Source organism: Salmo salar, chromosome 09, assembly GCF_965601325.2.
Source record: "Salmo salar chromosome 09, fSalSal1, whole genome shotgun sequence".
Taxonomy (NCBI): Eukaryota; Metazoa; Chordata; class Actinopteri; order Salmoniformes; family Salmonidae; genus Salmo; species Salmo salar.
Window position 1 is genome coordinate 131,027,021 of NC_138299.1, and position 27,874 is coordinate 131,054,894.

At 42.9% G+C, this 27,874-nt stretch overlaps 3 protein-coding genes across 7 annotated transcripts; 1 reads left to right on the forward strand and 2 right to left on the reverse strand.

Moving 5' to 3' along the window:
* The first annotated feature begins 20 nt into the window (after window positions 1–20).
* On the forward strand, window positions 21–13,674 carry ints4 (integrator complex subunit 4). The gene is given in 24 exon segments (NM_001173708.1): window positions 21–86; window positions 640–834; window positions 1,584–1,701; window positions 1,816–1,922; window positions 2,058–2,190; window positions 2,395–2,495; window positions 2,766–2,816; window positions 2,900–2,988; window positions 3,272–3,392; window positions 3,487–3,558; window positions 5,357–5,531; window positions 5,688–5,893; window positions 9,471–9,613; window positions 9,722–9,837; window positions 9,945–10,078; window positions 10,489–10,646; window positions 10,725–10,818; window positions 10,935–11,015; window positions 11,629–11,759; window positions 11,837–11,896; window positions 12,151–12,310; window positions 12,403–12,546; window positions 12,878–12,998; window positions 13,125–13,674. Coding segments are annotated over 24 exon segments (2,943 nt in total). The 5' UTR covers window positions 21–32; the 3' UTR covers window positions 13,304–13,674.
* aamdc (adipogenesis associated, Mth938 domain containing) lies at window positions 13,666–16,421 on the reverse strand. 4 transcript variants are annotated; one of them, XM_014214550.3, is made up of 4 exons: window positions 16,228–16,421; window positions 15,470–15,625; window positions 15,295–15,390; window positions 13,666–14,051 (listed from the first exon to the last, which is right to left on the reverse strand). In XM_014214550.3, exons 2-4 carry the CDS (start codon window positions 15,599–15,601, stop codon window positions 13,911–13,913), a joined length of 369 nt encoding a protein of 122 aa, XP_014070025.1. In that variant the 5' UTR covers window positions 15,602–15,625; window positions 16,228–16,421; the 3' UTR covers window positions 13,666–13,910. The 4 variants fall into 4 exon arrangements, with proteins under 4 accessions (XP_014070025.1, XP_014070024.1, XP_014070023.1 ...); XM_014214549.3 differs by having other exon boundaries at window positions 15,470–15,662; window positions 16,157–16,409; XM_014214548.3 differs by having other exon boundaries at window positions 15,470–15,662; window positions 16,228–16,403.
* Window positions 16,422–18,684: 2,263 nt separating this feature from the next.
* LOC106612897 (pannexin-1) lies at window positions 18,685–25,664 on the reverse strand. 2 transcript variants are annotated; one of them, XM_014214546.3, is made up of 9 exons: window positions 25,518–25,664; window positions 25,077–25,272; window positions 24,794–24,909; window positions 24,461–24,645; window positions 24,081–24,267; window positions 23,783–23,883; window positions 23,480–23,699; window positions 22,270–22,588; window positions 18,685–22,164 (listed from the first exon to the last, which is right to left on the reverse strand). In XM_014214546.3, the coding sequence occupies exons 2-9, from the start codon at window positions 25,255–25,257 to the stop codon at window positions 22,079–22,081; spliced, it is 1,395 nt and encodes a 464-aa protein (XP_014070021.1). In that variant the 5' UTR covers window positions 25,258–25,272; window positions 25,518–25,664; the 3' UTR covers window positions 18,685–22,078. The 2 variants fall into 2 exon arrangements, with proteins under 2 accessions (XP_014070021.1, XP_014070020.1); XM_014214545.3 differs by having other exon boundaries at window positions 25,077–25,660.
* Window positions 25,665–27,874: the final 2,210 nt, after the last annotated feature.

A 27,874-nucleotide genomic window follows, 5' to 3' on the forward strand; every position in this document is an offset into this window, starting at 1 on the left:
AAAATATTGGAAGCTAGTTAATTTCGTTGGAAATGGCAGCACATCTCAAAAAGCGAGTTTACGAGGAATTCTCCAAAGTTGTTCAGGTCGGTAGACGCATGGTTACAAAAAAACGAAATATTCACATTTTAATTGTCGTTGTTCTTACAATACTAGCAAGCCAGCTTGCTAACGTTAGACTCAGACTATGTGAGTGTTTCGTAGCTAGCTAACCAACTGTTAACGTATTGCATCCCGCAATAACATCCGCATTTTTGATAACATTGTGCGTCCTATTTCATTAACTTTAGGTAGATAGAGATATTATATAGGGCTCGTAGAAACGTTGCTAACTAACTACGTTGGGTCACATGGATCTGAACAAATGGCCAGTGGTAGCTACTTATAGTTAGCTAGCTGGTGTACATTTGCAATAGTGTTCTAGCCTGAGTACCAGTCTGTTTGTGTTATGATTATGCAAATCATGAAAAGGACAGCAATAGAGTAGGCAAGAGTACAAAGGGATCTGGTACCTGGCTAACTTTGTCTAAATCCTTGCTATAGTTCGATCCCTACAGCTTTAGATATGCCGTTTGGCTGTCCAGATCCATATCACATCACATAATTAAAAGGCAATCCATTGTCTCTGTTGATCAACAGCTTCCCCAAGAGGAGGCTCCAGCCAAGAAGCTCCGTCTGACCAAGCCAAGTAAGTCTGCAGCGCTGCATATTGACCTGTGTAAGGCCTCCAACCCCACTGATGCCCTGCAGTACCTGCTGCACTTCGCCCGTAGCTCCGTGGAGGCAGAGAGTGTGGAAGGGGTTGTGCGCATACTGCTGGAACACTACTACAAGGTATGATGGCCCTGGCTTTAATCTTTCCATCCTCACATCTCTTCTTCCATCCCTCCATCTTCTCCTTCTGTCCTTTCTCTTCTCTTTCTATCCTTCATCATTCTCTCATCTCTCCTCCTGGAACACTATTACAAGGTAAAACTGCCCTCCTCTCCCTTGCTGCTCTTAGCAATGCGGGTGTATTTACATACACTAGCGTTGCTTTCAATTGTATTGGGTTGCACAAAAACAGTCAGCGGAAAGCCAGAAGTTTAATAGTATTACATTTGTGCCAATGTACTCTCTGCTTACCTCATGGCAAAATAAGTCCTGCACGTGCTCCATATGTGGGCAAAAAATGAATAACTTTTGGGGGACTTTTATTTTGACATGAGGTAAGCAGAGAAGAAGTGTGTCTACAACAGACCAGTTTGGAAATTCGGTTTAATAATATTTTGTCACAAATTCCACCTGTCAAAATGACCAACCTTCCTGCCCACCGGCACAATAAGTTGAAATGGAATTGTATTTAACTTCTGGCTTCCCGAGGACTGTTTTTGTGCAACCCAATACAACTGAAAGGAGTGTATGTAAATACACCTGCGTTGCTAAGAGCAGCTATCATCACCCCTCCTTCCATGGTCCCTCCTTTCTCCCCTCCTACATCTATCCTTTCTGCCTCTTTTTCTTCCATCCCTTCTTTCCCTCACCTTGCTCCTGTGTCTTGCTGTAGAAGAGTGATAACTGTTTGTGTATCTATATCTCTGTAGGAGCAGGATAACTCTGTACGGCTGAAGATTGCCTCTCTGATCGGCCTGCTTAGTAAGACCCAGAACTTCAACCCTGAGAGTATCCTAGATGACACCCTCAATACATTCAACACAGAGAGTAAGTTACACTCTGATACACACACTTAGTACATCGTACACACTCTATCCCATATCTTCTCTAACCTAGTCCATGTCTGTCTCTGTGTTTTCTTCTCTGTGTGTGTGTGTCCAGAGTCCCATCAGGTCCTGGCTCAGTTGCTGGACACTCTGCTGGTCATCGGCACCCAGCTCCCAGAAAGCCTTATTGTCAGACACAGACTCATAGAGGTGGCCTACAAGGTAACACGCATACAGTCGTGGTCTGCACGTTTTTTCATCAATCTCTCTCTTCCTCATTCTCATCCCGCTCTCTCTCTCATCGATCTCTCTCATCCCCCTCTTTCACCTTATCCCTCTCATTTCTCTCACTCTCAGCACCTGTCAGACACATATTTCGGTGTGAGGAATAAATGCCTACAACTCCTGGGTTGCCTGGGAAATGTGGACACGTCCCTAAATAAAGATGGACAGGGATTGGTTCCAGCTGTTATTGGGGGCAGTGCTCCAGGTGTGTATATTTATTTGCGTTAATCAGGGTAGTTGAGTCAACAACAATAAAAACATTTACTACATGACATGTTTATTTACTTAATTTAATTGAACCAGTAGTCCCCTCATTACGTCACCATGTCTGTGAGAGATGCATGTGGGATGTGCAGCAGCAGTGTGTTATCAGTGACTACTTTCCACTCTCCCTTCCTCCTCCTTCCAGGGGTGTCTGGCGGAGTGTGTGTGAGAGACGCGCAGAGCCTCATCAGTGACTACTTTGCAGACCAGGACCCACGGGTGCGCACGGCGGCCATCAAAGCCATGGTATGACCTTACTTCCTCCTGTTATGTCCCAATATACATCCTAGCATGCTCACTTAGAATGCATGCCCAAAACAATGCTTCAGTCTATTGAGTGGATATTGAGAGGCTTCTCGATTGTCTGCACTGCTCTGAAAATACAGGACAGGTGAAAGTTAGCTGGATGCCTACTCCAAACATATATGACGCCTCTCTATACTATTGGCATGTGTACATGCTAGATAGATTATAGATTGACTGATTGATTATTCAATGTTCTGCTCTTCCTTTCAGCTACAACTGCATGAAAGGGGACTGAAGATTCAACAGACCATTTATGATCAGGTAAAGTGTGTATGCTTGTGTTTCTTTCCCAGCTGCTAGGTTATTTTGTGTGCACGTTTCTCTTTAATTGTGTGTGTGTCTAGGCCTGTCAGCTGCTGTGTGATGACTATGAGCAGGTTCGTTCGGCTGCCGTTCAGATGGTGTGGGTCCTGAGTCAGCTCTATCCAGAGAGGTAAGACATAGACACACACGTACATACACACACACACTGGCTGTGTTCAAGATCACCAAATCCATGATTCATTGTGTGTAAATTGTGACTGCCAGACTGATCTACAAATAATAATGAGTGGTTATTTATGATGCAAGTCGATTTGTAGATCATCAGTCAGCAGTCACCTACAATGTCGGCTGCAATGTCAAACAAGCCCAACACTGAACACACACACTCACTGACTGGGGGGGATGAAAACTGCTGTCTGATTGATGAATAAAGGTGGCATCTGTCCAATCAGCATTGTGCCGATTCCGTCGTCCAATGAGCAAGTCCGTCTGGTCGACGACTCGTTTGGGAAGATCAGTCACATGGTCTCTGATGGATCCTGGGTGGTCAGGGTGCAGGCCGCAAAAACACTGGTGAGTACACACACAAACCATTCTTTGACAACTTACTTTTCAGATAGTCATGGTTCTCCTTTCCTCCCCCTCCACACATTCCTCTCTTCCTCAGGGTAACATGTTGCAGGTCAGTCCTCACTTCCTAGAGCAGACTCTGGACAAGAAGCTGATGTCAGATCTCAGGGTATGTACACTGAGTGTGTGTGTAAAATGTCTCTTCAGAGGAAGCATACAGCATTTTATTTGTAATTTATTTATAATAATGTATATTTCAGAGGAAACATACGGCTCATGAGCAGGCCGATGAGCTCTATGTAATCTAGATGTAATACAGTACATATACTACCGTTCAAAAGTTTGGGGTCACTTTGAAACTTCTGTGTTTTTGAAAGAAAAGCACATTTTTTTGTCCCTTAAAATAACATACAATTATTCAGAAATACAGTGTAGACATTGTTAATGTTGTAAATGACTATTGTATCTAAAAACAGCTGATTCTTAATGGAATATCTACATAGACATACAGAGGCCCGTTATCAGCAACCATCACTTCTGTGTTCCAATGGCACGTTGTGTTAGCTAATCCAAGTTTATAATCACAAGTCCTCAACTGGCAGCTTCATTAAATAGTACCCGCAAAACACCAGTCTCAACGTCAACAGTGAAGAGGCGACTTTGGGATGCTGGCCTTCTAGGCAGAGTTCCTCTGTCCAGTGTCTGTTCTTTTGCCCATCTTAATCTTTTCTTTTAATTGGCCAGTCTGAGATATGGCTTTTACTTTGCAACTCTGCCTTGAAGGCCAGCATCCCGGAGTCGCCTCTTTACTGTTGACGTCGAGACAGGTGTTTTGCGGGTACTATATAATGAAGCTTCCAGTTGAGGACTTGTGAGGCGTCTGTTTCTCAAACTAGACACTCTAATGTACTTGTCCTCTTGTTCAGTTGTGCACCGGGGCCTCCCACTCCTCTTTCTATTCTGATTAGTGCCAGTTTGCGCTGTTCTGTGAAGGGTGTAGTACACAGCGTTGTATGAGATCTTCCATTTCTTGGCAATTTCTCGCATGGAATAGCGTTCATTTCTCAGAACAAGAATAGACTGACGAGTTTCAGAATAAAGTTCTTTGTTTCTGGCCATTTTGAGCCTGTAATCGAACCCACAAATGCTGATGCTCCAGATACTCAACTAGTCTAAAGAAGGACAGTTTTATTGCTTCTTTTATCAGCACAACAGTTTTCAGCTGTGCTAACATAATTGCAAAAAGGTTTTCTAATGATCAATTAGACTTTTAAAATGATAAACTTCAATTAGCTAACACAACGTGTCATGGAGTGATGGTTGCTGATAATAGGCCTCTGTACATCTATGTAGATATTACATTAAAAATCAGCTGTTTCCAGCTACAATAGTCATTTATAACATTAACAATGTCTACAATGTATTTCTGAATAATTTTATGTTATTTTAAGGGACAAAAAATGTGCTTTTCTTTCAAAAACTTTCGAATGGTAGTGTAAATATTGTTAGTTTTTACACAGATTCTAAATAAACCATCAGACAACTAGGGAAGCTCAAACCAAGTTTGTTCACCCACTGGGTCAAACAGCTGAAAAGACAGACATGTTTGCACCAGCATTTTTACCCCCCTTTAGGCAGAGTCTCCTCCTTTTCTCTAAACACTACATGTTTGTTGCTAGGCAGGAAGTTAAGTGATATAGGTAATAAATTGTTCCTTCTCCCTTCATGTGACTTGACCTCGGCCCACATTCCTCACTAATCCACAGCTATCCAACCTCATTAGTGACCGCAACCATGTGATTGCCTTTTCCCTTACTCAGTAATATTCCAAGCCCCTAGCTCATATCCAACCTCCGTTGACCCCACCATATACATTCCTCCTACATATAACCATTCACTTCTGGTGTAGCAAGTATTTCAAATTACAACCCAACAATATATTAATAATAATGTTATCGATACCTCAGAGGAAACGTACTGCTCATGAGCGGGCCAAGGAGCTCTATGCGTCAGGTGAGTTCTCCTCGGGGAGGAAATGGGCTGATGATGCTCCCAAGGAGAAGGTGGACACCTCAGCTGTCAACCTGATCGCCTCGGGGGCATGTGGAGCCTTCGTACACGGACTGGAGGACGAGATGTACGGTAAGGGTGTGTGTGTTTGGTGTTGTCTCTGTTTGTGTGTTAGGTTTTGTTTGTTTCTGTGAAGGCTGTGGAGGCTCAGAGAGAGTGTTTGTGTGTGCATGGGTTTTGTGTGTGTGTGTGTAAATTATAATGTGCCTGTGTGTGTTTTATCTGTAGAGGTGCGTATTGCTGCTGTGGATGCACTCTCTGCTCTTGCCCAATCATCTGCCAGCTTTGCCGAGAAGTGCCTGGACTTCCTGGTTGACATGTTTAATGATGAGATTGAGGAAGTCAGACTGCAGTCCATCCATGTCCTGAGACAGATCTCTACTAACATCACCCTGAGAGAAGACCAGCTGGATACTGTACTGGCTGTACTAGAGGTAACACACACCAACACACATGGAGACACATACATGCACGTGCCAACACACACGCATGCATGCACACACACACACCCACACTTACAAGGTGAAAGAAGAACATTTCTAAATGTTAGAATATACAGTGCTAGTCAAAAGTTTGGACACACCTACTCAATCCAGGGTTTTTCTTTATTTTTACTATTTTCTACATTGTAGAATAATAGTGAAGACATCAAAACTATGAAATAACACATATGGAATCATGTAGTAACCAAAAAAGTGTTAAACAAATCTTAATAGATTTTAAATTCTTCAAAGTATTCACCCTTTGCCTTGATAACAGCTTTGCACACTCTTGGCATTCTCTCAACCAGCTGAGGTAGTCACCTGGAATGCATTTCAATTAACAGGTGTGCCTTGTTCATTTGTGGAATTTCTTTCCTTCTTAATGCGTTTGAGCCAATCAGTTGTGTTGTGACAAGGTAGGGGTGCTATACAGAAGATGGCCTTATTTGGTAAAAGACCAAGTCCATATTATGGCAAGAACAGCTCAAATAAGCAAAGAGAAACGACAGTCCATCATTACTTTAACCTGTTGAGGACAGACGTTCTGCTAGCGGAACCCCGTTCCGCCTGCGGAACCCCTAGCCAACAGCCAATGGCATCGCACGGCGCAAAATACAAAACCAACTAAAATACCACAATTCAATTTTCTCAAACAATCAACTATTTTACACCATTTTAAAGATAAGACTCTCGTTAATCTAACCACATTGTCCGATTTCAAAAAGGCTTTACAGCGAAAGCAAAACATTAGATTATGTTAGGAGAGTACGTAGACACAAATAATCACACAGCCATTTTCCAAGCAAATGTCACATAAACCCAAACCACAGCTAAATGCAGCACTAACCTTTGATGATCTTCATCAGATGACACTCCTAGGACATTATACAATACATGCATGTTTTGTTCAATCAAGTTCATATTTATATCAAAAACCAGCTTTTTACATTAGCATGTGATGTTCAGAACTAGCATACCCACCGAAACCTTCCGGTGAATTTACTAAATTACTCATGATAAACGTTGACAAAATGCATAACAATTATTTTAAGAATTATAGATACAGAACTCCTTTATGCAATCGCTATGTCCGATTTTAAAATAGCTTTTCGGCGAAAGCATATTTTGCAATATTCTGAGTACATAGCTCGGCCATCACAGGCTAGCTAATTTGACACCCACCAAGTTTGGGGCTCACTAAACTCAGAATTACTATTAGAAAAATTGGATTACCTTTGCTGTTCTTCGTCAGAATGCACTCCCAGGACTTCTACTTCAACAACAAATGTTGTTTTGGTTCCAAATAATTCATGGTTATGTCCAAATATCCCCGTTTTGTTCGTGCGTTCAGGTCACTATCCGAAGGGTAACGCGCGAGCGCATTTCGTGACAAAAGAATTCAAAATATACCATTACCGTACTTAGAAGCATGTCAAACGCTGTTTAAAATACATTTTTATGCTATTTTTCTCCTAAAATAGCAATAATATTCCAACTGGGCAACGTTGTATTCATTCAAAGGCTGAAAGAAAAAAAAATGGAGAAGTCCCGTGAATGCGCATCTCAGTCTTACTGTCCCCAGGCTGACCACTTACAAACTCTGCTGTTGTACTTTGCCCAGAGACAGCAGACACCCCATTCCACTTTCTGGTGGCTTTAGAGAGCCAATGGAAGCCTTAGAAAGTGTCACATTACAGCACAAATGCTGTAATGTCGATAGAGATGCAACAGAAGGACAACAAATTGTCAGACAGGGCACTTCCTGTATGGAATATTCTCAGGTTTTGTCCTGCCATATGAGTTCTGTTATACTCACAGACACCATTCAAACCGTTTTAGAAACTTTAGAGTATTTTCTATCCAAATCTACTAATTATATGCATATTCTAGTTACTGGGCAGGAGTAGTAACCAGATTAAATCGGGTACGTTTTTTTATCCGGCCGTGCAAATACTGCCCCCTATCCCCAACAGGTTTTAAACAATGCCAATGTTAGTTTCTACTCCCATCTCATGTCCTGGCCTTATATTAGTTGTATAAGTAATACAGTGTGCTATACAACAAACAGGTTGATCAAATTTAAGATCCTACACCTGTAGTACGCACCTGTGGTACGTTTTTTATCCTGCTGTGAAAATACTGCCCCCTATCCCAAAGAAGTTAAGACATGTAGGTCGGTCAATCTGGAAAACTTCAAGAACTTTGAAAGTTTCTTGAAGTGCAGCTGCAAAAACCAAACCATCTCATTTGGGTTGAGGCCAGGTGATTGTGGAGGCCAGGTCATCTGATGCAGCACTCCATCACTCTCCTTCTTGGTCAAATAGCCTTTATACAGCCTGGATGTGTATTGGGTCATTGTTCTGTTGAAAAACAAATGATAGGCCCACAAAGCACAAACCAGATGGGATGGTGTATCGTTGCAGAATGCTGTGGTAGCCATGCTGGTTAAGTGTGCCTTGAATTCTAAATAAATCACAGACAGTGTCACCAGCAAAGCACCCCAACACACCTCCTCCTCCATGCTTCACGGTGGGACCCACACATGTAGAGATCATCTGTTCACCTACTCTACGTCTGACAAAGACATGGTGGTTGGAACCCAAAATCTCAAATTTGGGCTCATCAGACCAAAGGACATATTTCAACGAGTCTAATGTCTATTGCTCGTGTTTCTTGGCCCAAGCAAGTGTCTTCTTCTTATTGGTGTCCTTTAGTAGTGGTTTCTTTGAAGCAACTCGACCATGAAGGCCTGATTCACACAGTCTCCTCTGAACAGTCGATGTTGATGTGTCTGTTACTTGAAATCTGTGAAGCATTTATTTGGGCTTCAGTTTCTGAGGCTGGTAACTAATGAACTTATCCTCTGCAGCAGAGGTAACTGGGTCTTCCATTTCTGTGGTAGTCATCATGAGAGCCAGTTTCATCATAGTGCTTGATGGTTTTTGTGACTGCACTTGAAGAAACTTTTAAAGTTCTTGAAATGTTCCATATTGACTGACCTTCATGTCTTAAAGTAATGGACTGTCGTTTCTCTTTGCTTATTTCAGCTGTTGTTGCCATAATATGGACTTGGTCTTTTACCAAATAGGGCTATCTCTGTATACCACCCCTACCTTGTCACAACACAACTGATTGGCTCAAACCCATTAAGAAGGAAAGAAATTCCACAAATTAACTTTAAACAAGGCACACCTGTTAATTGAAATGCATTCCAGGTGACTACCTCATGAAGCTGGTTGAGAGAACGCCAAGAGTGTGCAAAGCTGTCATCAAGGCAAAGGGTGGCTACTTTTAAGAATCTTAAATATAAAATATATTTTTATTTAACACTTTTGGTTACCACATGATTCCATATGTGTTATTTCATAGTTTTGATGTCTTCACTATTACTCTACAATGTAGAAAATAGTAAAAATAAAGAAAAACCCTGGAATGAGTAGGTGTGTCCAAACTTTTTGACTGGTGCTGTATCAACATTTTTATTTTTTTTAAGAATAAAAATTATAACTGAAATGTGTAACTTGTGTAGGACTCGTCTCGTGACATCAGAGAGGCGCTACATGAGTTGCTGTGTTTCACCAATGTGTCGACTAAAGAGTGTATCCAACTGGCCCTGCTGGAGCTGCTGAAAAACCTCACTAAGTACCCCACCGACCGCAACTCTGTCTGGAAGTAAGCTTCTGTCTGTATCACTTTACAAGTGATTCAATAAAAAAGCATTTAAACTCAACACACTTTCTCTTCATCTCTCTCTCTCTATCCCTCTCATTCTCTCTCTAGGTGTCTAAAGTTTCTAGGTTGTCGTCATCCTACCCTGGTGTTACCGCTGGTTCCAGAGCTGCTCAGTACTCACCCCTACTTCCACACCCCTGAACCAGACATGGACGACCCTGCCTGTATCCTACACACACACACACACACACACACACACACACACACACACACACACACACACACACCTATACCCACCTCTGTGTTGTGTGTTCCTGACCTAGCGTAACAGATATTGCAGTTTTGGTGTTGGTGTTCAACGCAGCTCAGTCTTGTCCCACCATGACAGCTCTGTTCTCAGACCACACCTTTAGACACTACACCTACCTACGGGACAGCCTCTCTCACCTAGTACCTCCTCTCAGGGTAAGACACACACACACACACACACACACACACCCCTTTCACCGATCTATGTTGAGACCCACTGTCATAATTAAGCAATAAGGCCCGAGGGGGTGTGCTATATGGGCAATATACCAAGGGATGTTTTATGCACGACGCAACATGGAGTGCCTGGATACAGCCCTTAGCTGTGGTATATTGGCCATATACCACAAACCCCTGAGGTGCCTTATTGCTATTATAAACTGGTTACCAACGTAATTAGAGCAGTAAAAATACATGTTTTGTCTTACCAGTGGTATACGGTCTGATAGAACACGGCTGTCAGCCAATCAGCATTCAGGGCTTGAACCACCCAGTTTATTGTGTGTGTGTGTGTGTGTGTGTGTGTGTGTGTGTGTGTGTGTGTGTGTGTGTGTGTGTGTGTGTAGTTACCAGGGAGGACGCAGGCCCCAGGTGTGAGTGGTATAGAAGGTTCCAGCAGTGTGGAGTCTGCTCAGCTGTTCCTCCAACAGAGTCTGAGCAGAATTAGCACCATACACAACCTACAGGACCCCGGGGCTCAGGACCTGCTCAACTTTACTATCAGGTACATACATACACACTAATACTATCAAAACATTTAAAAAAAAATTGAAGCGAATATTTTGTGTGTGTATCCTCTCAGAGACCTACAGAGACTGGGGGAGCTACAGACAGAGCTGGCAGGGGCTGCTGACTTCTCTGCCACCTACCTCCGCTGCCAACTACTGCTCACCAAGGTGTGTTTCTGCATCTGGATAGACCGGTGTCTGTCTGAATTACATTTGACCCAAATGCCCAAATCGTATTGCCTTTCCTCATCTCCTTGTCTCCTCTCCTTGTGTCCTTCCCACAGGCCTTGCAGGAGAAGTTGTGGACTATGGCCGTCCCCCTTTGCCTTAAACACAACGCCATGGCAACTGCTGCAGCCAAACAGGTACACACGCACAAACTATTGTGCTTTTTTAAAATAGTATTTTTCACTTTATTTAGACACTTGAAATGGGGGGATACAGGTAGATGGTAGATACAGGTTGAAGGGGGGATTGAACCCCGATCTCCGGTGGGAAGAGGAGCATATACACGAGGAGCATATACACTGAGTGTACAAAACATTAGGAGCACCTTCCTAATAATGAGTTGCATACCCTCAGAACAGCTTCAATTCATTGGCGCCTGGACTCTACAAGGTGTTGAAAGCATTCCACAGGGATGCTGACACAAACCGGTGAACCTGGCACTTACTACCATACCCTGTTCAAAGGCACCTACATATTTTTGACTTGCCCATTCACCTTCTGAATGGCACACAATCACAATCCATGTCTCAAGGCTTAAAAATCCTTCTTTAACCTGTCTCCTCCCCTTCATCTACACTGATTGAAGCTGATATAACAAGTGACATCAATAAGGGTCACCTGGTCAGTCTATGTCATGGAAAGAGCAATGTTTTGTACACTCAGTGTATGTGTCTTCAGCCAGTGGCGTTACCCCTAGACATTGATGTGCAGAGCTGTGTGTATATAATGTAATGTTGTGTGTTTTTGTAGATGTTGGAGGAGACATATAAACTGGAGTTCCTATATAGTGGTCTGGAGAACAGACAGGTGGCCACCATACACCATGTCAGACTACAGGCTAAGGCCTTACAGCTAGTCCTGACTGCCCGTACCAGACGAGGGTTAGTACACAAACAAACACCCCCACCGTCCATGTCTATAACTGTCAGGCAGCTCAACCCCTCTCATCTCTCTGCAGAGTTGAACCTCTCATCAGTGTCTGTGAGAAATTCCTTCAGGAGGTGGAATCTTTTCAGAGGTATATCATCTATTTTTTAAACTATCATTTAATCTACCTATTTAATGTTTTATTTAATCAACTTTTGATATCTTTGAAAACATAAGACAGACTATTTGTCCTATAAAAGACAATAAACAGAAACTGGTGCATCTGTAATGAATTGGTGAACTGAATTGTTTTAATTTATCGCCACAAGGTGGCAACATTGACCTTGCAGAAAGCACACCCTTTTCTTTTGGTATTCTGATTAATCCTGACCTCTATGCCTCCAGGCTGTTTGTGGTGGAGCTGCCCCACCTCCAGGAAAGTTTTGTGGGGAAGCTGTTGGACTTGAGTCCCAAGCTGTCGGCCTGCAAGCCTGGAGAACTAGTCAAGATCCTTCAGACCACATTGAGACAGAGTGGCTTCTTAAACCTTCAATTACCTAAACAGGTACACACACACACACACAAACACACACACACACACACACACACACACACACACAGATATTTGACCCAGGTGTGGTTTGTATTGGCTGGCAGGTCCAGCGTGCATCGGCGACCATCATCGAGCCGACAGGAGAGTCTGACAATCCGCTGCGTTTCACCTCTGGCCTGGTGGTGGCGCTAGACATCGATGCTACGCTGGAGCACGTACAAGACCCCCACAACACTGTCAAAGTACAGGTACACACCCTGTTATATAGTCTCTGGTACACATACCCCTTGGTTGCGTTACGATTCTCCAACCTTCTCCCAAAGCGTACGCTCACCCTTACCTGGAATATAGTTGAAACTCCCTCCAGCCATGCTTGCACCAATCCAGTGTAAATGCATAAGGTGGATACACCTGCACATTTCTGGGTGAGGGTAGAGAATCAGAATTAAGCCTTTGTCTAGGACCCTAGCGGTATGTATATAAGCTGTGCCCTCTCTCTCCTGCTGATGGATGAAGTGTTGGTCCAAGTTGTAATAGTTTGCTTTGTCTTTTACACACACATTTTCTCTCACTCTCCAGGTGCTGTATCCAGATGGCCAGTCTCATGTGATTCAGCCTAAACCTGGAGACTTCAGGAGTCCTGGACCACACCGCCACCGCCTCATCACACAGGTCTACTTGTCTCACTCCGCATGGACTGGTGAGGACACACACTACCTGTCTCATAGCACATGGAGTAGTGGGGGCACACCCACATTCTAGCTGTCTTACTCTGCATGGACCAGTGAGGACACAAACTCACCCCCGGCCCCTTTCTCTCTCTCAGAGGCGTGTCAGATCGAGGTGAGGCTGCTGCTGGCCTACAGCTCATCTCGTCTCTGTAAGGCGGTGTGGAGCGACAGCAGCACTGAAGGCCTCCAGCCAGCAGAGGGTGCCACTGAGGGAACCATTCCCTTCGGCAAACCTGTCAAGGTCTTCATCATGCCTAAACCTGCCCGCCGCTGACACCAAACACACCTCTAAGCATCCATCTCGCTTATCTTTTCTGTTGTCTTCTCCCACCCGACCCTCAGCCATTGGAGCAGACCTCAAAGCTGGCTGTTCCTTACTGCGTACATATTTACCAAACAATATGTTTATATTGTGACTGTGTGCCACTCAACTAGAATGAGGATGCGTCCCAAATAGCACCCTATTCCCTATATAGTGCACTACTTTTGACCACTAAAGGAAAAAGGGTGCCATTTGGGATTCATCCTGAGACTGAGCCAGAGTATCACTGAGGTCACCTGTCTGTTGCTATTCCTAGTTAATATAGTTAAGGACCATTTTTTTATTTTCTTTAAATGACAATAAATGAAACCAGATGACAAAAACAAGCCTTTATTCACAGCAAGTCATTTCAGCTCTTCATTAGTGTTCTGAATGTTTCACTTCGCTAATGCACCCCAGGGTTGTGTTATTCAGGCACCAAACAAAAGAAAACAGGGAGGGACTACATGGACTTGTCCATTGCAAAACGTTTTGCTACGGTGTGCTGTAATGAATATGACCCTGTTGAATCGCACCAGGCTTTCAGACTTTTCCTACCGGCCACTTCTGTGGTATGTCATCAGCAGGTAGAGTGGAAGATGCCACCCACCTTGGCTCCCTGGCCAACAAGGTTGTTGTATTCTGTGATGGCCTTCTCTGTCTGCAGCACTATCAGCTCCACTCCTCTCTGTCTCACGAAGTCCACAGTTGAGGACGGGACCTTTTAGAGAGAGTTCAACATTGCAGCCATCTTTAAAGGAACTCTACTGAAAATATATGTTTCATTAGTCCATTGTTAGCATAGTCCCAAAATGTTTTGCATGTCAGCAATCAAGTTTTTCAAGATATGTAACTTCCAAAATACAGAAATCATCCCCGTATGATGCAATTTGCATCATGATTCTGGGTTTTGCATCATACGGGGATGATTTGTGTTTTGATAGTTACATATCTTTAAAAACAGATTATTGACAAGCAAAACATTTTGGGACTGTCAACAATGGACTAATGAAACTAATACAAAAATAGCTTTTGGGTGGAGTTTTCCGTTAAGGCGAGTCGAGACTGACTGATCTACAAATCACCTTGCATCATAAATAACTACTCAATATTATTTGTAGATCAGTCATTCACAATTTACCCATGGTACATCAGTTTTGATGCTCTCGGACAAGGCCAGAGAGAGAAATCAGGGGAATTGTGTAGTGGCTAGGGAAAGTGTAGGGCAAGGTACATGTGTAGGAGCTGGTGAAAGTATGTTTGTCGGGGCTAGGGAAAGTGAAGGATAGGGTAAACAAAGAGGAAGCAAGAGGTTTTAGTCCTCCCAAAATAAGCCCACGAAGTAAGGAATTTTTGTATGGAGGTTAGAGTGTCAAATTTGATTGAAAATAAGTTTCGTAATAGGTTGTTGCAAATGCAGTGATATAAGTGGACGCCCTTGGCATTTCGGCAACCCAAAAACGACTTTATATCAGAGTTGTGCTTGTTGTCATAAAGAGAGGACTCATAATGGATATAATCTATTTTAGCATGGACATTGCCATTGAAGGCTTCCAACATTTTAAAGTAGTCAACTGGGTGGGGATTCCGATGAGTTGGAGAAAAAAAAAAATCAGCCAATGAAGGAAAATAAAAATGTACTACTTTAAAATGGAGCCTATTGCTGTCACAGCCGCTATAATGGCAGAGATACAAAGATGAGTCCTCTATATATCTTGATGGCCTATTGTTCACAAGCTTATTTGCCCTCTCATTGGCTAGAATAGTCCCCACCTGATCTCACCTCCTCCGCCTGCCTTCCATCTTTAAGGACATGTATTACCACTGTTAAAGTGCACGAATACCGTGTCAATATAATAAACAATCTTTGGGGTAAATGTGTATGTCTAGGGAATGTGTAGGTCTAGGGAAAGTGTCATGTAAACAAGTAGGGGAAGTGTGTGTGTATGGGGCTAGGGAGATACCTGCAGCGCCTCACTCATGCCCCGCCCGATGACCAGAGTCGACACGCCCTTCTGAAGCACCTCCTCCAGATCGGCAGGCTGCACTCCAGGGTGATGCTACACACATATTGAGTCACAATATTAATCATCATCATACAAAGGTGCCATTTGAGACGCAGTCCATGTCTTAACTTACATCCGTCCCAGTCTCTCTCCAGTCCCATGCGCGGCTACCCCCGGGCCACACCTTACAGTCCTTATAGGAAGAGGAGCAGCCCTTCACCTTCATATGTCCCCAGGACAGAGAAGCGATCTCTGGCGACGACATAGGTCAGGTGTTGTGTCTCGGCTGCTGCAGGCACGTTTGGAAACAAACGCAGCGTTATCACCTAAACACAAGGCAAACGCAGCGTTTCATTGGAAATTAATGTAATTCTGGTGTACCAAAATGCAATGACGCAGTCGGTGTGATCGGAGTAAAGGCGGGCCAGGAACCGGAGGGTTGCTGGCATCAGTATCCTAGATACTATCCTGCCTTTGTGACCTTGAGCAACCCCTTAATAGCTAATCGGGCGGCCCAGCTCAAACCTCTCCGATCTGTGTTGGTGTGTCTCAGTGGGGTTGTCAATTTGAGATCAATGCTCCAAGGAATATGGATATATAAAGTATTACTGTAAAACATAAGCATATCTAGTGAGAAACATACTTGAAGTTGAATCCCTATCAACTATTATTAGATCGTATTTCTGTCAACGTGACCATGTAAACAAACACTGTGGAACTGTAGCAAGTTCACGCAAACAAATTTTGAAACCGAACGATCATTCATGAACCGAAACTGAATTGACGAGTGTCGCTGAAATGTCACTTTGCTATCACTTACTACTGACTTGTCTTGGTTTTAAAACTGTATTAATTTTATGTCCGTCAGTCGTGATAGCTTCTTTTCCTTACCAGTTCGTTCCCTCGTAGGCAGCCTGTGCTACTTTCGTAAAGGGGTGTGTTCCGGATCGTTAGGTTAAGTAGCTGATACTGCAGCGTTGTGGAACGTTGCAGAAAGATATTCAATGAGCTGATGTGATTACTTATTCTACATACCAGAGAAGTATATTCGTTCTACATCATACATTTCTATCTGAACGTTGGACAACGTATCTCATGCTGAACGCGGCCGTGATAAAATGTGGACTGGCTAAGGTTAATTGTAACAACGTTTGAAGCAATGGCTGTTTGTCCCACCGAGCTCATCCAATAACCATTTACTTTATTTATAAAATGTTTCTCTACATGGACTTTTAAGTTGTGAGTCACTCCCGTTCCCCCAAAGGGCTATTATACTGCCGTTAGGTTCCCATTCCTCCTGTTGCGTCACTGTCAACCAATGTGTACATTGTCGAAAGGGGAACACTGATGCTGCAAACGTATTTGATAATTTTTAAATATAAATATATTTCTGTTTATCCAACAAAAACATATGCACCACATGATGGCTTCCAGAACCAGAAAGCTTATTTCTGGACTAAAAAGGACTTCTGCATGCTCCACATGTAAAAATAACAGTTCTGGGTCTTTCAGTAAATAATGGGGCCTGTGTGTGACATTGGGATCAACATTTCAAAATGGTTTGAAACTAAAATAAACATGATTTTCATGCAGTTCCACATGCATTTAGAGTAATAAAAGTGAATATTGAGTTGAAGTCAGTTTACATACACTTAGGTTGGAGTCATTAAAACTCGTTTTTCAACCACTCCACAAATTTCTTGTTAACAAACTATAGTTTTGGTAAGTCGGTTAGGACATCTACCTTGTGCACGACGCAGGAATTTTTCCAACAATTGTTATTAGACAGATTATTTCACTGCATCACAATTCCAGTGGGTCAGAAGTTTACATACACTAAGTTGACTGTGCCTTTAAACAGCTTGGAAAATTCCAGAAAATGATGTCATGGCTTTAGAAGCTTCTGAAACGCTAATTGTCATCATGAGTCAATTGGAGGTGTACCTGTGGATGTATTTCAAGGCCTACCTTCAAACTCAGTGCCCCTTTGCTTGACATCATGGGAAAATCTAAAGAAATCAGCCAAATTGTAGACCTCCAGAAGTCTGGCTCATCCTTGGGAGCAATTAACAAGCGCCTGAAGGTACCACGTTCATCTGTGCAAACAATAGTATGCAAGTATAAACACCATGGGACCACGCAGCTGTCATACCTCTCAGGAAGGAGACGTGTTCTGTCTCCTAGAGAACGTACTTTGGTGCGAAAAGTGCAAATCAATCCCAGAACAACAGCAAAGGACCGTGTCAAGATGCTGGAGGAAACAGGTACAAAAGTATCTATTTCCACAGTAAAACGAGTCCTATATCGACATAACCTGAAAGGCCGCTCAGCAAGGAAAAAGCCACTGCTCCAAAACCTCCATAAAAAAGCCAGACTAGTTTTTGGAGAAATGTCCTCTGGTCTGATGAAACAAAAATAGAACTGTTTGGCCATAATGAACATCGTTATGTTTGGAGGAAAAAGGGGGAGGCGTGCAAGCCGAAGAACACCATCCTAGCTTAAGGACAACAAAGTCAAGGTATTGGAGTGGCCATCACAAAGCCCTGACCTCAATCCAATAGAAAAATGTGTGGGAAGAACTGAAAAAGCGTGTGCGAGCAAGGAGGCCTACAAACCTGACTCAGTTACACCAGCTCTGTCAGGAGGAATGGGACAAAATTCACCCAACTTATTGTGCGAAGCTTGTGGAAGGCTCGCCGAAACATTTGACCCAAGTTAATCAATTTAAAGGCAATGCTACCAAATACTAATTGATTGTATGTAAACTTCTGACCCACTGGGAATGTGATGAAATAAATAAATCATTCTCTCCTATTATTCTGACATTTCACATTCTTAAAATAAAGTGGTGACCCTAACTGACCTAAGACAGGGAATTTTTACTAAGATTAAATGTCAGGAATTGTGAAAAACTGAGTTAATGTATTTGGCTAAGGTGTATGTAAACTTCCGACTTCAACTGTATGCAAATTGGCCCCAAACTCCACTTAAACAACATAGGCCTAGATCCTTTAAATCAGGCTAAATTTAGACATTGGCAAGTCAAATTCAATGACTTTCAGGTATTTTTTCCAAGCATTTCATTGTAATATAAGGACCTCCATGTTATACAACTGTATAATTTATACAATTGTACACATAGGGCCTAATATAACCCCTCCCCCCCAAAAGCAGCTCATTGCAACTAAGAGTAATGCATTATTTAGGCCTTGCCAATCCATTGATATTTTGAATATCACTACATTCAAAAAGAATGTGGAAATTTCTTGACATAGGCTACAGTAAAATCACCATGCATGCAGCCAATGTGGCTGACCCAGGGTCACATAAATCCAAGAAGGGGTAGCATTAATCTCACGTCGCTGTTTTTATAATGAGAAAGTAGGCCATTTCAAGCTCCTTGTATTGCTTAAAATTGCAGGTGTAACATGGTAAACAAAATGTATTTGACATGTTTCATTACCAGATCATATTACATAGCCACTAACTTTGGGTGTTGCGCAATAATCCATAAAACATAATTTCACACAGTAGACACAGTGTACAATCCCAGGCAGAGAAACAAGTACTCATTACCTTAATCCTTTCACTGTTAATAAATGTAAAGGTGACCTGGCTGTAAATCAAGCAAACAACATCAAGTCGCTAAGGATATCGCCAGCGTAACTAATGAGACTCCAAAATATTCTTGACATTCCTCCTGAACACCTTTTTTCCAGCACCTGGGCAGTTGTTGCATCGCATGTGCTATCACAACAGCTGTTCGTCACTTGACTGTCATTCGGGAAATTCCTTCCTGGATCAGATGTGACATCATGGCGTAAATAAATCAGCTGAACACCAAATGCGCATCCAACAAGTATTATGCATAATTATTTTAGAACCACGTTAACGACTGTATCGATTTAGGTTTTAAGTATCAAGGTAAGGTGACTCAGAAGCATTAGATTGTGTAATTGCATACAACATTTTGGATTTGTGTGCCCATAAACTGTTTTCACCGCATAACATTGACATGAAATGTTACTAGTTACACTGCATTTCTGAGATCTAAAAAAAAAAAATGTTTTTTTAAAAGTCCAATGGCTAGATCCAGGATTCTTACTGGGTTCAAGTTTGTCTAATTTAACAGATTAATGCTTAATATGATATAACAACAACTTACATTGCCATAACTGCAAGGACATAAAAATATATATTTCATGTCACATGATTTGGGACAAATCCATCAAGGCACCAACCACGATAAAGGGTTAAACATAGGTTTTAAATCAACTCGTGAATTTTATTGAATATAGCTATGAACCCTGCTTATATCTTCAAAAAATGGCAGATTATTATCAATGACTTATCAACAGCTGTTACAAGTTGTCCAGTGTAAGAAATCCTCAGTGATACTCTAGTTTATAGAAAGACCCTTCTGCAGACAGTATACCGCCACCACACACACGCCTTGGGCAGTATGGCTTTCAATATAGGAAGATACCCAGAAATGGCTTGTCCGATTCAAATCCCTGATCTCGTCAAAGAAACTTTATGGGATTTTTGGCTTGTACCACTGCCATTAGTTAATACAACGCTGTCCCATTGGCATTACACCCAAGTTATAGACTGTTCTCTGCTACCGCATGGCAAGCAGTGCCAGAGCACCAAGTCTAGGACCAAAAGGCTCCTCAACAGCTTCTACCCCCAAGCCATTAGACTGCTGGACAATTTATAAAAATCGCCACCGGACAATTTACATTGACTGACCCCCCCCCCCGTACACTGCTGCAACTCGCTGTTTGTTTGTTACCTATGCATAGTCACTTCGCCCCCACCTACATGTACAGATTACCTCAACTAGCCTGTACCCATGCACACTGACTCGGTACCAGTGCCCCCTGTATATAGCCTCGTTATTCTTATTGTGTTACTTTTTATTTTAGCCTACTTGGTAAATAATTTATTCTTCTTGAACTGCACTGTTGGTTAAGGGCTTGTCCAGTTGAAGTCGGATGTTTACATACACTTAGGTTGAAGTCATTAAAAATAGTTTTTCAACTACTCCACAAATTTCTTGTTAACAAACTATAGTTTTGGCAAGTCGGTTAGGACATCTACCTTGTGTCATGCATAATTTTTCTAACAATTGTTTACTGTATCACAATTCCAGTGGGTCAGCAGTTTACATACACTAAATTGACTGTGCCTTTAAACAGCTTGGAAAATTCCAGAAAATGATGTCATGGCTTTAGGAGCTTCTAAAAGGCTAATTGACATAATTTGAGTCAATTGGAGGTGTACCTGTGGATGTATTTTAAGGCCTACCTTCAAACTCAGTGCCTCTTTGCTTGACATCATGGGGAAATCTAAAGAAATCAGACAAGACCTCAGAATTTATTTTTAGACCTCCACAAGTCTGGTTCATCAGTGGGAGCAAGTTTAAACACCATGGGACCACGCAGCAATCATATCGCTCAGGAAGGAGACGTGTTCTGTCTCCTAGAGATGAACGTACTTTGGTGCGAAAAGTGCAAATCAATCCCAGATCAACAGCAAAGGACATTGTGAAGATGCTGGAGGAAACAGGTACAAAAGTATCTATATCCACAGTAAAACGATTCTTATATCGACGTAACCTGAAAGGTCGCTCAGCAAGGAAGAAGCCACTGCTCCAAAACCGCCATAAAAAAGCCAGAATACGGTTTGCAACTGCACATGGGGACAAAGATCGTACTTTTTGGAAAAATGTCCTCTAGTCTGATGAAACAAAAAGAGAACTGTTTGGCAATAATGACCATCGTTATGTTTGGAGGAAAAAAGGGGAGGCTTGCAAGCCGAAGAACACCATCCCAACCGTGAAGCACGGGGGTGGAAGCATCATGTTGTGGGGGTGCTTTGCTGCAGGAGGGACTGGTGCACTTCACAAAATAGATGGCATCATGAGGGAGGAAAATTACGTGGATATATTGAAGCAACATCTCAAGACATCAGTCAGGAAGTTGAAGCTTGGTCGCAAATGGGTCTTCCAAATGGACAATGACCCCAAGCATACTCCCAAAGTTGTGGCAAATTGGCTTAAGGACAACAAAGTCAAGGTATTAGAGTGGCCATCACAAAGCCCTGACCTCAATCCTATAGAAAATTTGTGGGCAGAACTGAAAAAGCGTGTGCGAGCAAGGAGGCCTACAAACCTGACTCAGTTACACCAGCTCTGTCAGGAGGAATGGGACAAAATTCACCCAACCTATTGTGCGAAGCTTGTGGAAAGCTACCCAAAACATTTGACCCAAGTTAAACAATTTAAAGGCAATGCTACCAAACACTAATTGAGTGCATGTAAACTTCTGACCCACTGGGAATGTGATGAAAGTAATAAAAGCTGAAATCATTCTCTACTATTATTCTGACATTTCACATTCTTAAAATAAAGTGGTGATCCAAACTGACCCAAGACAGGGAATTTTTTACTAGGATTAAGTGTCAGGAATTGTGAAACTGAGTTTAAATGTATTTGGCTATGGTGTACGTAAACTTCCGACTTCAACTGTAAGTAAGCATTTCATGGTAAAGTCTACACTTGTTGTATTCGGCGCATGTGGCAAATAAAGTTCGATTTGAATACAACTCTGTCCCATTGACATCAAGACATTTCTGGTTCACCTTAGTCTGAGTTGTTTAGATAAAGGCTTCATGGGCCTTAGAACCTCTGGTTTCTAGTGTCCCACAACCCACTGGGGATGTTCCTTCATGGCAACGATCAGATAATTCGCTGTCGGACCGCCCCCTCGTCACTCCGCCTTCCGCCTGTCATTGCACTGTTGCCTGGCAACAGAGCAGAGAATTCTGGGGGGAAACAGAACATTATGAATTTCAGTTTGGAATTTCATTTCCCATCATTCCAATTCTGCTTCCTCTCCCCTTCCTCCCTCCTCATCCTTTCAGACTCACCTGTCATTTCAGTGGCACTGGTCTGGCTTTGGCATGAGTCTGGGGAAGCTGGGCTGGGGGCTGGGGCCTTGCTACTAGCCTCCCCAGCGGCAGGGTTAGCATTAGCAATATGGTTAAATTTAGCAATAGGGTTATCATTAGCTTTAGCATTAAGGCTAGCATTTGCATTGGTGGTTTTGTCACTAGCATTGAAGGTAGCTGCGGTGCTCCTCTTTCCGTCCGTGACATCAGTCTTCACCAGACATAGCATCTGAAGCAGTCCCATGGCGTCAAAGTCCTCCCCCTCACTCACACCCCTCCTCCTCAACAACTCCAACACCTACAACACAGAGCTATACAGTTACACACACACAGAAACAGGTTTGGCAGAGCCTTCAAATGTTATACAGCTGCACCATTGAGAGCATATTGACTGGCTGCATCACTACTTGGTATGGCAACTGCACTGGGGCCGAGCTCCCTGCCATCCAGGACCTCTATATCAGGCGGTGTGAAAGGAAGGCCCGGAAAATTGTTGAGGTCTCCAGCCACCCAAGTCATAGACTGTTCTCTCTGCTTCCACGCAGCAGTACTGGAGCAACCAGTCTGACACCAACAGGCTCCTGAACAGCTTTTATCCCCAGGCCATAACACTGCTAAGTAGCTAACAAAATAGCTACACAGACTATCTACATTGACCCTTCTATTTTTGCACTAACTCTATGCACCCTACACACTCCCAAGACACACAATGAATTTGCTCTCTCACACACACATTCTTACTGACTCTACACGCACTCACTGCTGCAACTCTGTTTATCATGTATATCCTGATGCCTAGTCACCATATATATATATATATCAATCCCCGACCAACTAGTGTGGTACGGGTAGATATGTATGTATGTATGTATGTATGTATGTATGTATGTATATATATATATACACACACACACACACACACATATCTACCCGTACCACACTAGTATCCCTGAACATTGTAAATATGGTGTTGGCACTGACCTTGGAACTGACCTTGTATATAGCTTACTTACTTATGTTCTTATTTCTAGTGTGTTTTTGTTCTCCTTGACTATTTCCTATAGTATTACTGATACTCATTATTGCATTGTTGGGAAAAAGCAAGCAAGATAGGCATTTCACTGTACTTGTTCATGTAACAATAAAAACTTGAAACTCCACCACCTACAACACAGCGCTATACACACACCTTCATGTACTTGTAGGACTTGAGCTCGCTGAGGTTTTCTTCCAGGAAGAGGAAGTAGAGCGTCAGGTCATCCCAATGGCCCTGCGGGAGGGGCAGAACACTGATGGTGGGCAGTGATTGGTAGGACTTCAGGAAATGGGTGTGTGATTGAAAGAAGGGGCGCAGAGCGGAGTATATCACCACGGGAACCAGCATGGCGTACACCAGCAGGTTAACAAAGCTGAAATCACAATTCAGTAAACTTTATTTCAAAAGGGAACAACAAAAATGACTGGCTAAAAGATAAAAAGGTGGTGTAAAAACCTTAGCAAAGTAAATACTCCCACGGCGACCAGCTTGCACTGTAATTGGTCGGGGATTGAGGTGTCATTGGCCAGGAGTCCGGTGCGCAGGGAACAGCCGAACTGTGGGGAGGATCACAATGTAGGACCAATAAGTTAGCCAGATAACTCACAGCACAAGATCAATAAGTTAGGATCAGTTATGACTAGACCCACTTGGTCAGTGGGTCAGGGTTAGTTACCTGGTCAGTGGGTCAGGGTTAGTTACCTGGTCAGTGGGTCAGGGTTAGTTACCTGGTCAGTGGGTCAGGGTTAGTTACCTGGTCAGTGAGGGAGGCGAGGCGGAGGTAGTAGCCCAAGTAGACACAGGCCAGAAGCAAGGTGAGCAGGTTGAGGCCTCGACACAGCAGGTAGCGCCACAACACCACGACACTCCTCCTCTTGGTCAGCAGATACTGCTCCACCACCGGGTACATGAAACAGCCCTCAGTAGGGTCGGACGCACCACTGGAGGGAGAGACAGAGAGAGTTAGCAGTGGTGGAGGACAGAACTATAGTAATTGCTGGAATGGATGAATGGAACAGTATCAAACACTTCAAATGTTCTCCATGTGTTTGACTACGTTCCATTAATTTCATTCCAGCCATTCAGTCTGTTTCTTCTGATTGGTGCCTAATGAATACAACCTAGTTAGCCTACCTGTCTGCGTGTTCCCCAGCAGTGGCCATGCGTTTTGCCAGAGTGACAGCACGATTGTAGCAGCGGTCAAGCTCTTCTATGATGAAACTAAGGTCTGACTGAAGCAGAGGAGAGGCAGAGAAACGCCAGAACACCGCTGGACTATACATAATTACTGCTACCAACAGCAGGATATAGGGGAAGAACTGAGAGAGCGGGGGAAGGGAGAGAAAGGAGGATGGACAAAGGGCGAGAGGAAGTAGAAGAGGCAGAGAGGGAGAGGAGAAAGGTTAAGTGTTAGTTCCCTGTGTGTGTCCTTGTGTAGCCATAAGTGTATGTCTGTGTGTATGTTACCTTGTGTAGCCATAAGGGTAGTGTGTGAGTGTGTAGGGCTGCCCAGCAGTAGGAGTCTACATACATGGCCTGACGCCAGGAAAAGTTAGCTGGAGGGAAACAGCTGATCTGAACACCTGGGAGACAGACAGACAGAAACACACACACACACCACACACACACACACACACACACACACACACACACACACACACACACACACTAAATGATTCCATCATAATTTATAATTTAGTGATTAATTAATACACACAAGTAACCTCCCCCACAATCGTGACCTACTCACCCACAGAGACCTCCTGGGCGAAGGCTAGAGAGATAAGGAGGAGAGGGAGTCCCACCGCCACGCATGTCACCATCTTGTCCATGGCTAGCTCAGTGCGCACGGCGCGGTACCTTGTCTGACCCGGCTCCTTCAGGAGGAAATCGCTGAACACATACTCTGTAGCGACGTGGGCGATAGCCATCTCTGGCTCTGTTGTCTACTTAGCAGAGATCGACCCACTGTTACTTTTCTAAACTAGTTTACCCTCGTCCCTCACTGCAGTTGAAACTGAAAGACGTGTAAAAGACGCACCATTGAAATGTTGACAACAGCTAGCTAAGCCACCGGTAAAATTAATGTAACTAGTGTGGCACGTGTACTATACGCTTGACCCAACTACATAAATCAAGCCATGCTGTGCATTTAGCTAGCTAAATAAACTTTATGGTTGAAATGAGCTACCTGTGTTGTAAAATCCTTGGCGGTGCACAACAAAGCAACTGCTGTGAACCAATTTAAATGCTAGAGTTGTATGTCCTTTCTGGGAGAGGGTAGGGCCGTCGCGTAGGTTGTGTATATAAGACGTCCCAAGGATTCCGGATATAAGGTATACATAAATGTAACGCTTAGCCCCGCCCCAATAATTTCCCAGTGTGCCTTGCCTTTTGGATTGAATTATAGAGTTTACCACCCATTACTGTATTTGTTAGTGATTGAGAGATACTTCTTGAATTCGTTCATTTCCCGTACTGTGGTTTTAACAGTTCCGAGGTGAGTTAGTTTACAGGTAACATCAGGCTTGTTTGTACCTCAGTTAAGAACAGTGAGAGGAAGCTACCTAAGCTATTTAAACTGGAACAACTATTTCAGTCGTGCAAAAATTCAATGATTGGATTAGTTTGGAAAAAAACGTATTTATTTTTGTGTAGCATAACATTTAATCAATCACTCAGTGTACATGCAAAACACAGATATTAAAAACAATTTTAAAAAATCAACCTGCAGTAGAGCATGCTGGGGAAAAAGTTTATATATCATATATTTTTTTAATGTAGTTGGTGACTTCTCATTTAGTTTTGAGTCCATACCACAAACATTTTAAGTAATAATGACTTTTCATTGACTTTGAGCATTTTTCTTTTAAATAGTGTAGTCCCTTGCTTTCTTTATTATTTCCTTTTTCCCAAATGTCTTTCACTGTGTCACCTGAATCACTCGCAAAAGGCAACAGGACACTGCAGTTGCACTGACTTAAACGTAATAAACTGTTCCATCCTCTCTGCATGCACTGTAGCTACTGTACATGTTGTTGTTAGATGTCTGCTCTTACCTGAGGGAGAGAGCGTGAGGGGTCCTGAGAATACAAAACATGCGCTTTCCATAACAGACCATGTGAACGCTATGATCCCTTATTGATGTCACTTCTTACATTTACGTCATTTAGCAGACGCTCTTATCCAGAGCGACTTACAGTAGTGAATACATACATTTCATGCATTTCTTTTTTTAAATTATTGTATTTAAAAAAATAATAATAATAATTATTGGCCCCCCATGGGAATCGAACCCACAACCATGGCGTTACAAACACCATGCTCTACCCACTGAGCCACAGGATATCTCAGAGTAGATGATAGAAAGGAGACCATTTCATTTAGAGGGTGAATGGGCAAGACAAGTAATACAGTTGAAGTCAGAACTTTACATACACCTTAGACAAATCCATTTAAACTCAGTTTTTCACAATTCCTGAAATGTAATCCTAGTAAAAAATTCCCTGTCTTAGGTCAGTTAGGATCACCACTTTATTTTAAGAATGTAAAATGTCAGAATAATAGTAGAGAGAATGATTTATTTCAGCTTTTATTTCTTTCATCACATTCCCAGTGGGTCAGAAGTTTACATACACTCAATTAGTATTTGGTAGCATTGCCTTTAAATTGTTTAACTTGGGTCAGATGTTGTTTTGAGTAGCATTCCACAAGCTTCCCACAATAAGTTGGGTGAATTTTGGCCCATTCCACCTGACAGAGCTGGTGTAACTGAGTCAGGTTTGTAGTGCTCTTTGCTTGCACACGCTTTCTCAGTTCTGCCCACAAATTGTCTATAGGATTGAGGTCAGGGCTTTGTGATGGCCACTCCAATACCTTGACTTTGTTGTCCTTAAGCCATTTTGGCACAACTTTGGAAGTATGCTTGGGGTCATTGTCCATTTGGAAGACCCATTTGCTACCAAGCTTTAACTTCCTGACTGATGTCTTAAGATGTTGCTTCAATATATCCACGTAATTTTCCTCCCTCATGATGCCATCTATTTTGTGAAGTGCACCAGTCCCTCCTGCAGCAAAGCACCCCCACAACATGATCCTGCCACCCCCGTGCTTCACAGTTGGGATGGTGTTCTTCGGCTTGCAAGCATCCCCCTTTTTCCTCCAAACATAACGATGGTCATTATGGAAAAACAGTTCCATTTTTGTTTCATCAGACCAAAGGACATTTCTCCAAAAAGTATTATCTTTGTCCCCGTGTGCAGTTGCAAACCGTAGTCTGGCTTTTTTATGGGGGTTTTGGAGCAGTGGTTTCTTCCTTGCTCAGCGGCCTTTCAGGTTATGTCGATATAGGACTCATTTTACTGTGGATATAGATACTTTTGTACCTGTTTCCTCCAGCATCTTCACAAGGTCCTTTGCTGTTGTTCTGGGATTGATTTGCACATTTTCACACCAAAGTACATTCCTCTCTAGGAGACAGAGCGCATTTCTTTCCTGAGCGGTATGACGGCTGCGTGGTCCCATGGTGTTTATACTTGCGTACTATTG

Excerpts from the sequence above, each read along its gene's own strand:
- LOC106612897 (XM_014214546.3), bottom strand. The coding sequence starts at position 25,257 with ATGGCTATCGCCCACGTCGCTACAGAGTATGTGTTCAGCGATTTCCTC. Across the intron at positions 24,268-24,460 it reads GCTGGGGAACACGCAGACAG|TGGTGCGTCCGACCCTACTG; the intron begins GTAGGCTAACTA and ends CTCTCCCTCCAG. Across the intron at positions 23,700-23,782 it reads GGAGTATTTACTTTGCTAAG|CTTTGTTAACCTGCTGGTGT; the intron begins GTTTTTACACCA and ends TTGTGATTTCAG.
- aamdc (XM_014214550.3), bottom strand. The coding sequence starts at position 15,601 with ATGTCGTCGCCAGAGATCGCTTCTCTGTCCTGGGGACATATGAAGGTG. Across the intron at positions 15,391-15,469 it reads GGAGAGAGACTGGGACGGAT|CATCACCCTGGAGTGCAGCC; the intron begins GTAAGTTAAGAC and ends ATATGTGTGTAG. Across the intron at positions 14,052-15,294 it reads GCATGAGTGAGGCGCTGCAG|GTCCCGTCCTCAACTGTGGA; the intron begins GTATCTCCCTAG and ends TCTCTCTAAAAG.